The sequence below is a fragment of the Pongo pygmaeus genome, chromosome 16, assembly GCF_028885625.2.
Source record: "Pongo pygmaeus isolate AG05252 chromosome 16, NHGRI_mPonPyg2-v2.0_pri, whole genome shotgun sequence".
Taxonomy (NCBI): Eukaryota; Metazoa; Chordata; class Mammalia; order Primates; family Hominidae; genus Pongo; species Pongo pygmaeus.
In genome coordinates, this window is record NC_072389.2 from 104,188,699 (window position 1) to 104,203,148 (window position 14,450).

Below are 14,450 nucleotides of genomic sequence, written 5' to 3' on the forward strand. Positions count from 1 at the left end.
TTAGAGCTTGTCTAGTTTAGAGAAGAGAACCATAAAAAATCTAATTACAAAGGCCTCTCCGCGCAACACCCCCCTCCCATGATAGCCCGGAGATTCTGAGCCTAGACCAAGGCCCCGCTGCCACGAGAAGCCCACAGCCGAGTCGTCTGGGAAGCTGCCTGGCAGGTTCAGACCACGGCTTCACTAAGCAAGGACAACCTGATCACTAGGAAAGTGAGAGGTTCATGGGGTGATACAGTATCACCATACCTTGCTGCCGTCTCCAGGGGCAGACTGTCTGGGTCTGTCATTCTGAGAAGTCCTCGCATGACGGCTCACGTCCTCGGAATTTCCTGGGTGTGCTGCCCTCCCCAAGCAAGAGAAAGAGGATAAGCAAATGAGGGTGGCTCCCAAGGGGCTGGGCAATCAAAAGAGGAAATAGTATACTGGAGACCTTGCAAATATGTTGATAGCCATGACCCAATTCTATCTCTTTTTTTTTTTTTTTTTTTTTTTGAGATGGAGTCTCCCTCTGTAGCCGAGGCTGGAGTGCAGTGGCGCCATCTGGGCTCACTGCAACCTCCACCTCCTGGGTTCAAGCGATTCTCCTGCCTCAGCCTCCTGAGTAGCTGGGATTACAGATGCCTGCCACCATGCCTGGCTAATTTTTGTACTTTTAGTAGAGATGGGATTTCACTATGTTGGTCAGGCTGGTCTCGAACTCCTGACCTCAAGTGATCCTCTTGCCTCAGCCTCCCAAAGTGCTGGGTCAGTTCTATCTTCTTGACCTTCATTTTGCCATTTGCTGCAATGCTCTCCAGAAGACAGGAATACCTGCCAGGTGTCAGGAGATGCAAAGTGATGGTTCCACTCAAGCATTTCTGAGCTGGAATTGTGATCTGTTCTTCCATCGATTCTGGCATTCAATGGACTCACATTTCCAGTTCTAGTCCTGGATCCTTCTTTTTGCTCACTGGTGGTTTTGCTCACAAGAGAGGTCATAATCACCCACGTTCAGTGAATTTCCCTCCTCTCCTACCAAATCAGTACCGACTTGGAAAGGGATGACTTTCTTGTCCTCCTTTGCACCTCCCCACCCCACGCCCCCAAATCCATATGTGTGTGTGTGGTGTTCAGATCCCTAAAAAAAATACACAGTTTTGCATTTCAGCTGAAAATACCTATGTAACACATTTTGTTTACTAAAGAACAAATGAATTATTTAGTTGTTATCTATATAAGTAAATTTTTAAATTTATTTACAGAACTGTATAAATTAGCAAAATTTGGTTTGGCAAAATTAACTGTGGGCACTTAAAAATACCAGCACACTTTAGTTCTCTCGGCCATATAGTTTTTATATCACACAGTAGTAGGTGCCCATGTAGTTAGCTGGTAAATAAGTTCAGAAGCCAGGTCAGCCCTATTCACTACTGCATCCCTAACATCTAGGACAGTGCCTGGCACGTCTGTAGATGCCCCATTGACAGTTAGCGAATGAACAAATAAAGGAATACGTGAATGAATGAATGAGAAAATGAAGTAGATAACCCATTATTAATTTTCCACCTTTCCTAACGTTTTTATGTGTTGTGAGCTATCAAATGTTTACTTGTATTTAATTCCTAATTGAGGTTCATTAAATCTCTAAAAATGAATGCACTAATTACTAATTTGGAAGCACACCTGGAGGTATCAGAGCACTAATCACAGAGGTAAATTATCATCCAACGCTGCAGTAGATGACAATGGCCACTAAGGGGAGCCACACAACCTGTCAAAGAGCAGCATTCGACAGAAAAAAACACACCCGGTGTGGTGGTTTTGCCCCCAGCACTTCCCAGCACACTGCACCACCAGAAAATTGCTGTTGCTATTGTACTGTATAACGTGTGAGTCACCAGAACAAACTGAAAAAAAAGGTCAGAACTGCAGTTTGCTGGGCATCAAACTTTCAGAAAAGTAGCCCCCGCTTCCCATCTCATATTTTTCACATCTCTTGATGCAAAGATCCTTCTGGTTTAAAAATTAAATACAAATAAAAGTATTTGTGGATGAAAACTGAATCCATTAAAAATTCAGCTGGAGAACGAAAGCAAAACTATGACTTAAAGATTGAAAAAAATTAATTTTTAAAGCAGTGGTCAATGATTTCCTGATCCCAGTAACAATTTTGTAAAAGAACATTTCACTGTTGACATATTCAGTTTCATTCTCTCTGGTAAAGAAACTTAAGGCATGTTCAGGCTGACCGGGAAATAACATCAGATGCAATTATGATCCTACTGGTCAAGTTTCAAAGGCTTTGTCTGTAACTGAGTGTAGGAAGAAAGAAATTTCCCACAAAGTCCTTCCCTCAAAAGGTCTGCATAATCTGTAAATATTTTCAGGGCCATTATAAGCTGCAGATGTTATCAACAGCCAAGATCGCACAAACTTTTAAAGACCTGGCCCACCAATCAGGCTGCTTCAAAAATAGTCTTTAAAACATTTGCAAGGAGCACAAGTTAATTTCCCTTTGAAATGTTGTGAAATGTTCATGCCTTATTTAGAGCAAGAAGCAATTGATTCCACTGGGCTTCTTGCTTACAGTTCTATTTCTATGGTACATAAAATTATAGGATACCTCCAAAATAACTGTCATGAAAAAGAAGGGAGAACAGATAAAACTTGAAAAAACAGAACAAGTCAAGAAAGCAACTCTAAGAATCACTGACTAATTTAAGACTAACATCCAGTTAATGGCCTACTGAGATTCCCAGGGAAGAGAAGGTTCCGGAATCTGTATTGTTCGGTGACCCCTAAGAAGTTCTAATCCACTAACACTTGCTGATTTCCATGAAGAGAGAAACAGACGAGAAACTGCAGAGCACCGAGCTAATCTGTGATCACATTTGCAGCCCCAACTCACCAACTTGAAAAAAACCTGAGATGTCAGCACTAACTGTCATAATGGTTGCAAGCTGAAGCCGGTTGGCTGAAAACTTTCCTGAGTGAATTAAAATCCTGACTGCGGGCCCTCGAGGGGAAAGAAGATGTGGGTGAAACTGGGAACTAGCCATGATTTATACAGGCAGTGAAAAGACCATAACTTAGAACTATTTTTTTAATTAAAGAGTTTTAGTAATCTAATTATATCCTAATCATAATGATAACCCTTCTTCCTTCAAGGGACTCAAGCATGCTTCTGGAACATTCTCTGTGCAGGTCCCCTCATTTGCTGTTTTAAAATGAGAGTTGGTGAATCTCAGAGTGAATTAAAGTGACATGTTTGGCATCTGACTTCCAGCTCAGTTTCCTCTGCCCAGACCACACCGACTCCCAGCTCTTGAAACAGCCCCAGTGGGATTCTCCAAGAGAAGCCATCTCCCCAATTAGGAGAAAACATCCTCGTCCCTGCTCACACCTGTGGCCCGTGCGATTTCCACATTTCAATATGCAATGCATTTTCTTTTTCCATTCCCAGCCAAGGAACTGAAACATCCAAGCACAGAGGCTGTGCGAGGCCCCACAGCCTCATTTGTGAAGCGTGTCCATAAACTCGCACAGCTAGACAGCTCAGTGCCCAGGGACCCGACCGGTTCCCTTCCTTCCTAACTCAGTGCCACAGGGCAAGTCACTTAACCACCTCATTAGGATCACAGCACAGCCCCGCCCTGCCATGCCTCCTTCCCCGGTGCCTGGTCACCCCATTAATATCTGTAAAGATCCATTAAGCCTTCCAGCATAAAAGCGAAACTGATCACCATTATCATCAATAAACTCCAAGGCACGCTCACCTGTCAACACCTAAGGTGGATCAGTCACCACGTGGAGAGAAAGCCTGGCACCTCAGCTGCCTGTCAACCCCCTAATGAGCCACCTGCAGCCGCAGAAATGGCATTCGACGCTGACGGGAGCACCCACTCCAGGAGTGAAGGAGAGCCAGGGCTTTCATTTTGGACAGTTAATTTAAATTAACTGTCCCCCCTCACCTCCCACCCATGGCAGCACCTGAAGCCTGGAGGTGTCCGCTGCCCCAGCCCTGGCCTGGCCTCACCTCTTAGTGCTCAGCTGAGAAGCGCCTGCCGTGGGCAGCCATTCCCCACTTGCGAGAAGTGGAAAGTTCACTGTCAAAAAAGCAACCTGGGGTCGGGCACGGTGGCTCACACCTGTAATCCCAGCATTTTGGGAGGCCAAGGAGTGCGAATCACCTGAGGTCGGGAGTTCAAGCCTGGCCAATATGGTGAAACCCCGTCTCTACTAAAAATACAAAAATTTGCCAAGCATGGTGTCACATGCCTGTAGTCCCAGCTACTCGAGTGGCTGAGGCAGGAGAATCCCTTGAACCCAGGAGTCAGAGGTTGCAGTGAGCCAAGATTGCGCCACTCCACTCCAACCTGGGTGACAGAGCGAGACTCTGTCTCAAAAAAAAAAAAAAAAGAAAAGCAACTTGGAAATCCAGACACTGCAAGCCTGCTTTCCCATCTGGCTGATTAAAGGATTTCCCACCCCCTGCCTCCCCTGGAAACCCACCACCAGAGGCTCTGTTCTCCTGCTTCCTCCACTAAACCCCACTGGCAAACTGCCACTGGGGCACCGTCTCAAGCAACCAGAAACTGAAGACGGAATGCACATCTGTCAACAGGGAAATAAATGATATCACGTCCACGCAACATCATATTATGCTGCCGTGAAAAAGACCAGGCAGCGGTTTTGCAGAACGTTGTTTCTGCGATGCTGCCATTATGTGTGCAGTCCCCTCAGAGGTGAGGAGGATAGAAGACTTGCTTGTCATAGTAAACCCTTTTGAGTTTTCAACCAAGTGCACACATTACCTTTCATCACCTGTCCAGAATCGTGTTTTCAACTCATCTTCAGCTAGTCAGAGGAAACCAATCTTCTTACATGTTTCAATAATCTAGCTAATTGTAAAAGGGGAGTCCCTTAGTCCCAGGGAGCTCCTAACTGCTAAAATGGGGGTGATCTTTTTGAGCAAGAAGGACGGGAAGCTGTGCTTCACTCAGGAGGGGAACGTTGGAGGATAAGATGTCCCCACCCAGGTCCCGCCCCTCCTTTGTTCTTACCACAACAGAAATAACATCTATATGGGTCTCACTAGATCACTGTAAATCCACACTAGTATTGAAACCAGAAATAAACAGACACAGAGCAGTGTTTCAGTCCTTCTCAGTCTGGAAGCCTTGCCTGGTGAAGCTGAACCTTGAGCCAGATATTGGCGCACTGGCCCCAGGCCCCCCGGGACTCCACCTCCCACAGGCGTCCTCGCTCCTCTGGACAGACCAGCAGGAACTGCCTACAGACTGGGAGAAGGGAATGCAGCGTGAGTCAGGAAGTCCCCCACCTCACCCTGGTTCACTCTGTGCCAGCTCTCTGGGTCTCAGACACAGCCCACTCCAGTCCTCGAGCAGCCCTCCACCCCCTGATCTCTGCTGGAATCCCTGCTGCACTCAAACCATTTTTTCACCTGTCTACCATGGACACGTCCACCTCCCCGGCTCCTCCTGGTGAGGAGCTCTCATCTCCACCCTTCCCATCTGCATTCATTTACTAGGGCTCCTCTAACAAAACACTGCAGACTGGGTGGCTTAAACCAGGAGTCTCCAACCCCTGGGCCACCGACCAGTGCTAGGACACACAGCAGGAGGTGAGTGGTGGAGGAGTGCGCAAAGCTTCATCTGTATTTACAGTTGCTCCCATTGCTTGTGTTACCGCCTGAGCTCTGCCTCCTGTCAGATCAGCGGCAGCATTAGATTCTCGTAACAGCGCAGACCCTATCGTGAACTTCACATGTGAGGTTGCGCACGCCTTATGAGAATCTAATGCCTGATGATCTGTCACTGTCTCCCATCACCCCCAGATGGGACCATCTAGTTGCAAGAAAATAAGCTCAGGGCTCCCACTGATTCTACATTATGGTAAGCTGTATAATTATTTCATTATATATTAAAATGTAATCACAATAGAAATAAAGTGCACAATAAAGAAATGTAATGTGCTTGAATCATCCTGAAACCAACCCTTTGTCCCTGCCCCATCTGTGGAAAAACTGTCTTCCACGAAACCAGTCCCTGGTGCCAAAAAGGTTGGGGACCACTGATTTAAACAACAAATTTATTTCTCACAGTTATGGAGGCTGGACGTCCAAGATCAAGGTGGCCCAGGGTTGGTTTCTCCTGAGGCTTCTCTCCTTGGCTTACGAATGGCCATTTTCTCCCTGCATCCTCACACGGCTGTTTCTGTTTGGATCCATCCTGGTGCCTCTCTTCTTACAAGGACACCAGTCATACTGGACTAGGGGCCCACCCTTAGGACCTCATTCAACCTTAATTAGCTTTTTAAAGGCCCTATCTCCAAATGTGGTCACACCAAGGGCTTCAACATATGAATTTGAGTGGGAGGCCCAATTCAGTCCTTAGCACCATCCACCCTGGCTGCTCTTCCTGCACCATCCTTCCTCCCTCCCAAAGAACCTTCAAGCTTATCATCTGCTCCCTCCTGGATTCCAGAGTCCACTCAATGTTCCCAGACTTTTATGCCAACATTCATGGGTGAACATTTTCACATGGCAATGTCCCGAGTCCAGGTGAATGGGAAACTGCTCCTGGTTCTGCAGGTGCCCATGAGGACCCAATTAGGCCCTCTTCTTAACATTTGGGGGGCCCCAGGGAAGAACACAGATGGAAACCTACAGAGTGCAATGCTAAGTGCAGGCAGACCTCGGAGATACTGTGCGTTCGGTTCCAGACCACCACAATGAAGCAAATATCACAGTAAAGCAAGTCACGCAAATTTTTTGGTTTCCTAGTGCATATATGTAAAAGTTATGTAGTCTAGTAAGCATGCAATAGCATTTTGTCTTAAAAATACAATGTACATACCTTAATCAAAATATATTTTAATGCTAAACAATGCTAGTGATCATCTGAGGCTTCAGGAAGCCATAATCTTTGTGCTGGTGGAGGGTCTTGCCTCAAGGTTGATGGCTTCTCAGGGTGGGGTTGCTGTGGCAATTTCTTAAAATAACACAGCAATGAAGTTTCTTCCACAATTGATTCTTTCTTTCACAATAGATTTCTCTGAAGTATGTGATGCTGTTTGACAGCATCTTACCCACAGTAGAACTTTTTTCAAAATTGGAGTCCATCCTCTCAAACCCTGCTGCTGCTACTTTCTCAACTAATTTATGGAATATTCTAAATCCTTTGTTGTTATTTCAGCAATGTCCACTGCATCTTCAACAGGAGGAGATTCCAACTCAAGAACCCACTTTCTTTGCTCATCCATAAGAAGCAACTCCTCAACTGTTCAAGATTACTCATGAGATTGCAGCAGTTCAGTCCCATCTTCAGGCTCCACTTCTCATTCTAGTTCTCTCTTTATTTCCACCACATCTGCAGCGACTTCCTTTGCTGAAGTCTTGGACTCCTCCCTCAAAGTTATCCATGAGGGTTGGAATCAACTTCTTCCAAACTCATGAATGTGGATATTTTGACCTTCCATGAATCACGAGTGTTCTTAATGGCGTCTAGAATGGTGAATCCTTTCCAGAAGGTTTTCAGTGTACTTTGCCCAGAACCATCAGAGGAATCACTATCTATGGAAACCTTAGGAAGTATATTTCTTAAATTAGACTCAAAAGCTGAAATTATTCCTTGATCCCCAGGCTGCAGAATGGATATTATGTTAGCAGGCGTGGAAACAACATTAATCTCTTTGTACACCTCCATCAGACCTCTTGGATAACCAGATGCATTGTCAAAGAACAATAATATTTTGAGAGGAATCTTTTATTCTGAGCAGTAGGTCTCAACTGTGGGCTTAAATTATTCAATAAACCACACTATAAACAGACACGTTGTCATCCAGGCACTGTTGTTCCATTTCTAGAGCACAGACAGAATAGATTTGGCATAATTCTTGAGGGCCTTAGAATTCTCAGACCAGTAAATGAGGACTGACTTCAACTGAAGGCCACCAGCTACATCAACCCCTAATAAGAGACTCAACCTGTCCTTTGAAGCTTTGAGGCCAGGCATTGACTTCTCTTTTCTAGCTATGAAAGTCCTAGATGACATGTTCTTCTAGTAGAAGGCTGTTTCACCTACATTGAAAATCTGTTGTGTAGTGTAGCCACCTTTATCAATGATCTGAGCTAGATCTTCCAGATAACTTGCTGTAGCCTCTGTATCAGCACTTGCTGCTTCACCTTGCACTTTTATGTTATGGAGACAGCTTCTTTCCTTAAACTTCATGAGCCAGTCTCTACTAGCTTCAAACATTTCTTCTGCAGCTTCCTCAAATCCCTCAGCCTTCATAGAATTGAAGAGAGTTAGGGCCTTACTCTGGTTTAGGCTTTGACTTAAGGCAATGTTGTTGCTGGTTTGATCTTTTATCTAGACCACTAAAACTTTCTCCCTATCAGCAATAAGGCTGTTTTACTTTATTATCGTTTGTATGTTCACCGGAGTCGAACTTTTCATTCCCTTCAAGAAGTCTTCCTTTGCATTCACAATTTGGTTAACTGTTTGGTGCAAGAGACCTAGCATTCAGCCTACCTCAGCTTTTGACATGCCTTCCTCTCTAAGCTTAGTCATTTCTAGCTTTTGATTTAAAGTAAAAGATATGTGACTCGTCCATTCACTTGAACATTCAGAGGCCATTGTAGGGTTATTAATTGGCCTAATTTCAATATTGTTGTGTCCCATGGAATAGGAAGAGAAGGAAGGAAGCAGAATCAGAACAGGCTCGTGTATTGATTAAGTTCACTAACTGACACGGGCGTGGTTTGTGGTGCCCCAAAACAATTACAATAGTAACGTCAAATATCACTGATCACAGATCACCATGACAGATATAATAATAATGAAGAAGTTTGAAATATTGTGAAAATTACCAAAACATGACACAGACACGAAGTGAGACCATGCTGTTGGAAAAATATCCCTGATAGACTTGCTCAAAGCCGGGCTGCCACAGCCTTTAAAATGTAAAACACGCAGCATCTGCAAAGTGCAATCAAGGGAAGAGCAGTGAAATGAGGAACGCCTGTCTTCCAAAGGTACAAACCAAGTTAGCAAAGCGCTATATATGACACGTTCTGCCCTCCTATCTTGACAAATATAACTTCCTAACAACAGGAGAAGCTCGTTTCAAATTTAGAATTCTTGGACTCCTTGGAGTGTTGCACCAGAATGTGGCAATACCAAGCGAGCTGGCCCCCAGCCGGCAGTCCACCCCCTTCTCCTCCCACCCCAGCCCCCGATACCTCAAGGGGCCTGTGAGTACAAATGTGGCCGTCCTCCCCACACGCCATCCACAGCCCCCCCAAGAGCCGCCCCTGGGCTCCAAGGATGTGCAAACTAGCAGCATGGTCCACCCTCATGAGCACAGACCCAGGGATGAGGTCCACTCAGGCCCACAGTGGCCACTGGCAGGAATCCTGGGGTCCTGGCACCCTGAGCCAGTTTAGAAGGAGCAGCATGAGCCAGGTGGGCACCTCCTCTTGGGCCCATGGAGTCCTCGCCCCCCTGGAGGGAGATGCAGTTGAAAGAAGGCTCAAAGCATGGGGCCCAGGGCAGGAGTCCCTCCTGTCCAGTTGGAAGGCATCAGTGAACTCAATAAAAACCTGACAGGCACACCTGGGTGGCTGAACCCCAGAGAGAAGTGGCGTGAGTCAGAATCAGCACGTTCAGATCTTTCTTTGCAGGCTAAGACAGTGGAAGGACGAGAGGGATCACAGGGCCCTACAGGGTCTCAGCAAGGCTGGCCCAGGCTCAGTAGCCAGCCCTTAGCCTTGGAGTCCACTGTTCCTTTGAGTAAAAGGCTCTCTTCCGCTCCCTTGCCAAAGCCTCCTAAAACCCTGAGGTGGCCTGCACCTGAAGCAAGAAGGAGGAGGGGGCCTGGAAGGACATGGGTGTGGACAGAGGACCAGCTGCCTGGGCCCCCGCATGCTCCTGCACCTGAAAGTGAGCCACACGGTGCAGGAAGTCTCGAGCGCTCTTTGCAGAAATTCAAGGCTCTTCAGAGTTTTAACAACAGACTAAGAGTTTGAAAATACAAAGAAACAGCCAGACCCACTTGAGGAAAAGTATGTTTTTACCTGCTTTTCTTTATGACTTCACAGCAACAGAAGCTTCCTTGCCTTTCCTGACTGTTCTCTCCTATCCCTGGAGCCAGAAAGACACCAGAAACTGCATACTAAGCGTTCAAAAACAGCCGCACACCAAGAACAGGGGCAGGGCACAAAGTAGGGTGTGTGTGCTTCATGGGGGAGAAGGGGACTCAGAGACATGCTCTCTAGAGCCTCCCACCCTCATCACCTTAGAGTGTGATGTTTCACATCAGAGCTGTTTCATCCTCCTCTGGCAAACGTGGATAAAGAATATGGGAGGGAGGCATCTTGTGCGTAGAGAGCTACAGAGGCGCTGGAAAGCCGAGCCCATTCAGAGCTTGCCTTTCTACCCGGTCCCTGCCTTCCCTTCAGCTCCTGGGCTCTCCCGTGGCTTCTAGTTCAAAGGGCAAAGTGAGGAACTACAGGCGTCAAGTGAAAGAGCAAAGGCACTCCAAAGCCCCGCAGCCCGCAGCCTGGCGGCAGCTCTCCGGATTCCCTCCTCTCTGAGCTCATCAATTTGTTTGTGATTATTTCTGAATCCACTTATTTTCCAGCTTGGGAGAGTTCACTTCTTGTGATCAAACATAAAGTCTTGGTTTCTGCTGCAGCAACCAGAGATTTCTCAGAAGGAAGGAAAACCCCACGTGCGTGCCGCCAAGCCAAGGCCTGCACCTGCCCACGAGGGCTCCCCAGGGCCTCCTCCTGCAGAATCCCCTGGAATGCACATGTGTTATCCATCACCTTTACCCAAATGCTTCTGCATGACACAAGGGGGGTTTACCTTGGTACATGGCAGGAGACATCGGGCAGCTGACCCCCAGGGCCTCGTCCTCTGGGAATGTCTCACAGAAGTCCTGCAGCATGGCTGTTCCCAAGCCTCGGCGCTGGTGTTTCCTCCTGATGTACACAGTGTCAAAGACAGGCAGCAGGTAGCACGCACCGGTGCCGTCACCACACAGGCTGCCTGCAGAGAAAGAAAGAGACACACACTGTCCCCTGGGCTCGTGGCTGACCCACTAGGACCCTGTAGGGCCCCTGCACAGCCAGAGTTATGGGTACCTCCTGGAAACATGGTCAGTTACACAAACTAAACAAGTGATGCTAAAATAGCAGATCATTCTCCAGTTGATTGATCAGCTTTCTTTACAAACTCACATGATACAAGACCACTGGACTGAAATGAAAGGTGAACCTGGGAGACTAGGCAGAGTGAGGCCACTCAGGCAGCACCCTTCTCAGATTCCTCCCTTCACTGCACACTGTTCAATGAGACACTTGGAGCCAACCAGGAGTATCTGGCAACATCAACCATCTCCCTGCAGAAGTGAAACCTGAAGAGACCAATTCGACCCATCTCTAGGGTACACACTTGTTTCAGTAACTCTAGCAAGGGCTCACCGTGTCCAATTATAGCAAAATGCACTTACCCCAAATAGATGCAGCACCAGGCCCTGCTTCTCATGAAATATTGACGGCCCTGCTGCAGCAGAGCCAGAGAGGTGACAATTGGCACCATGCCCGCTTTTCACCCACAACTTAACTGTATTGCAACCAAAGTCAACACCAGCACAGTTGCCATTTCTGCAATGAGAACGTGGCCTTTCAGCCAGGCACCTCTGTCATCACCCTAACTAGAACACCAATTCTACACTGGGCCTACTAGCTCACCTTCCTCACCTCTAAACTGCACAGGTGCCCATGCCCTAGATGCAATGGAAGAAGAAAACAAATATGGAGCATTTTCAGCTTCTGTTGGAAGTGGTGGTATTTGTCCCTGCCAAGATTCAGAAGTGGGTAATTTCCCAAACAAACAAACAAACAAAAATGACTCCAATTCTAATCAGCCAGACTGAACTGCAAAGATACACACTGCCATGGTGAACTGTTTGCAAAAATGGCCACGATTACTTCTTTCCTATGGTCATGCCCCTTTGCATCTGATTTTGAAGCTCCTCCCATCAAGAGATGGGATCAATTTCCCCTCACCTTTAATTCCAGCTGGCCTTGTGACTCACTTTGGTCAACAGAATGAGGCAGAGTGACAGCACCATCACTCTAAGCCTAGGCCTCCTGGGGTCCAGTGTGCCTGTGTTCTCTCTCGGATCCCTGCAACACACCACAAAAGCAAGCCCAGGGTGACCTGATACCATGAAAGGAATATGGCCCAGGCACTGCTGCGGTCCCAGGGAATGTCTCGCCTGCCCCAAGCAGCAGAGCCACCTGACAGGCTGGTTACCATGGATACACAGCAAGCCCAGCTAGACTAGAAAACCACCCAGCTGAGCTCAGCCTAAAATGACAAGCAAAAGAATTGTTAGCTAAATAAGCAGTTACTATTTCATACCAAAAATGAATTTAAAAATAAATAATCTACGGCCCATAAGGAAGCTCATTTCTCTTGAGACAGTAACTATAAAATATTTGGGATTTCAAGCTTGATGCGCTTGAAATGACAATACCAACTTGCTTGCAATTATATTATTTCAATATATAGAAGATGAGAGCAATGTTCTTGTAATTGTGAAGGCTTCCAAAACTAAAAAGCTTTAATATTAAATAAAGATGCGATTTAATTTACAATAGCATTAAAAAGAAGTAAATAATTAAGAGTATGTTTAATAAAAGAACCTTGAACACCGAAAACTACAAGACATTGTTGAGAGAAATTAAAGAAGATCTAAATAAATGAAGAGAAATTCCATGTGCATGGATTGGATGACTCAATTCTTACGATAATTCTTCCCAAAATGATCTGTAAACTCAATGCTAGCTCTATCAAAATCCTCTTTGTAATTCTACAACTAAGCATATGAAAGCATGCTCCACATCATACGTTATTAGGAAATCACAAATTTAAACAATGAGATGCCACTACACACCTATTAGAATAGCCAAATTCTTTTTTTTCAAGACAGAGTTTCGCTCTTATTGCCCAGGCTGGAATGCAATGGTGCGATCTCAGCTCACTGCAACCTCTGCCTCCTGGGTTCAAGCGATTCTCCTGCCTCAGCCTCCCAAGTAGCTGGGATTACAGGCATGTGCCACCATGCCCAACTAATTTTTGTATTTTTAGTAGAGATGTGGTTTCGCCATGTTGGTCAGGCTGGTCTTGAACTCCTGACCTCAGGTGATCCACCTGCCTCGGCCTCCCAAAGTGCTGGGATTACAGGCGTGAGCCACCACACCTGGCCTAGAATAGCCAAATTCTTTAACACAGACAACAACAAATGCTGGTGAGGATGTGGAAAAACAGGAACTCTCATTCATTGCTTGTCAGAATACAAAATGGTGCAGCCACTTTGGAAGGCATTTTGGCAGTTTCTTACAAAACTAAACATACTCTTACCTTATGATTCAGCAATCACACTCCTTGATATTTACTCAACGGAGTTGAAAACTATGTTCACACAAAAACCTGCACACAAATATTTATTGCAGCTTTATTCATAATTATAAAACTTAGAAGCAATCAGGATGTACTTCGGACGGTGAGTGGATAAACTATGGCTCATCCAGTCAATGTAACATTATTCTGCACTAAAAAGAAATGAGTTATTACCACAAAAAGATGTAGAAAAACCATAAGGGCATATTACTAAGTGAAAGAAGATAACTGAACAATGACATTCCATTGGATTCCAATTACAGTAATGTGCTTCATAAAGACGTTTCAGTCAACAATGGACCATATGTGCAATGGAGATCCCATAAGATTAAAATACAGCTGAAAAATTCCTGTCACCTAGTGATAGTCATAGGCATCATAAAGTCGTAATGCAACACATTATTCATGTGTCTGGTGATGCTGGGGTAAACAAACCTACCACACTGCCAGTCGTATAAAAGTCTAGCACATACAGGCCGGGCATGGTGGCTCATGCCTATAATCCCAGCACTTTGGGAGGCCGAGGTGGGAGGATCACTTGAGGTCAGGAGTTTGAGACCAGCCTGGCCAACATACTGAAACCCCATCTCTATCAAAAATATTAAAAAATTAGCCAGGTATGGTGGCGTGCACCTGTAATCCCAGCTACTCAGGAGGCTGAGGCAGGAGAATTGCTTGAACCCAGGGGGCAGAGATTACAGTGAGCTGAGATTGCACCACCGCACTCCAGCCTGGGCAAGAGAACAAGCCTCTGTCTCAAAAAAAAAAAAAAAAAAAAAGTCTAGCACATACAATTATGCACAGTATATAACACCCAATAATGATAATAAATGACTGATACTGGTTTATATATTTACTATACTATATTTTTATTGTCATTTTAGAGTGTACACCTTCTACTCATTAAAAAAAAAACAAAATTAACTGTAAAGCAGCCTCAGGCAGGTCCTATAGGAGGTATTCCAGAAGAAG

General features: G+C 45.7%; 1 protein-coding gene across 1 annotated transcript in view; it reads right to left on the reverse strand.

Moving 5' to 3' along the window:
* Window positions 1–14,450, reverse strand: part of LOC129013909 (protein FAM169BP) — an 82,624-nt gene that overhangs the window by 1,190 nt on the left and 66,984 nt on the right. The window contains exons 6-7 of the mRNA XM_063652358.1: window positions 10,875–11,057; window positions 250–341 (exon numbers count right to left, since the gene is read on the reverse strand). Coding sequence (XP_063508428.1) covers window positions 250–341; window positions 10,875–11,057 — 275 coding nt within the window. The remainder of the gene's footprint in view (window positions 1–249; window positions 342–10,874; window positions 11,058–14,450) is intronic.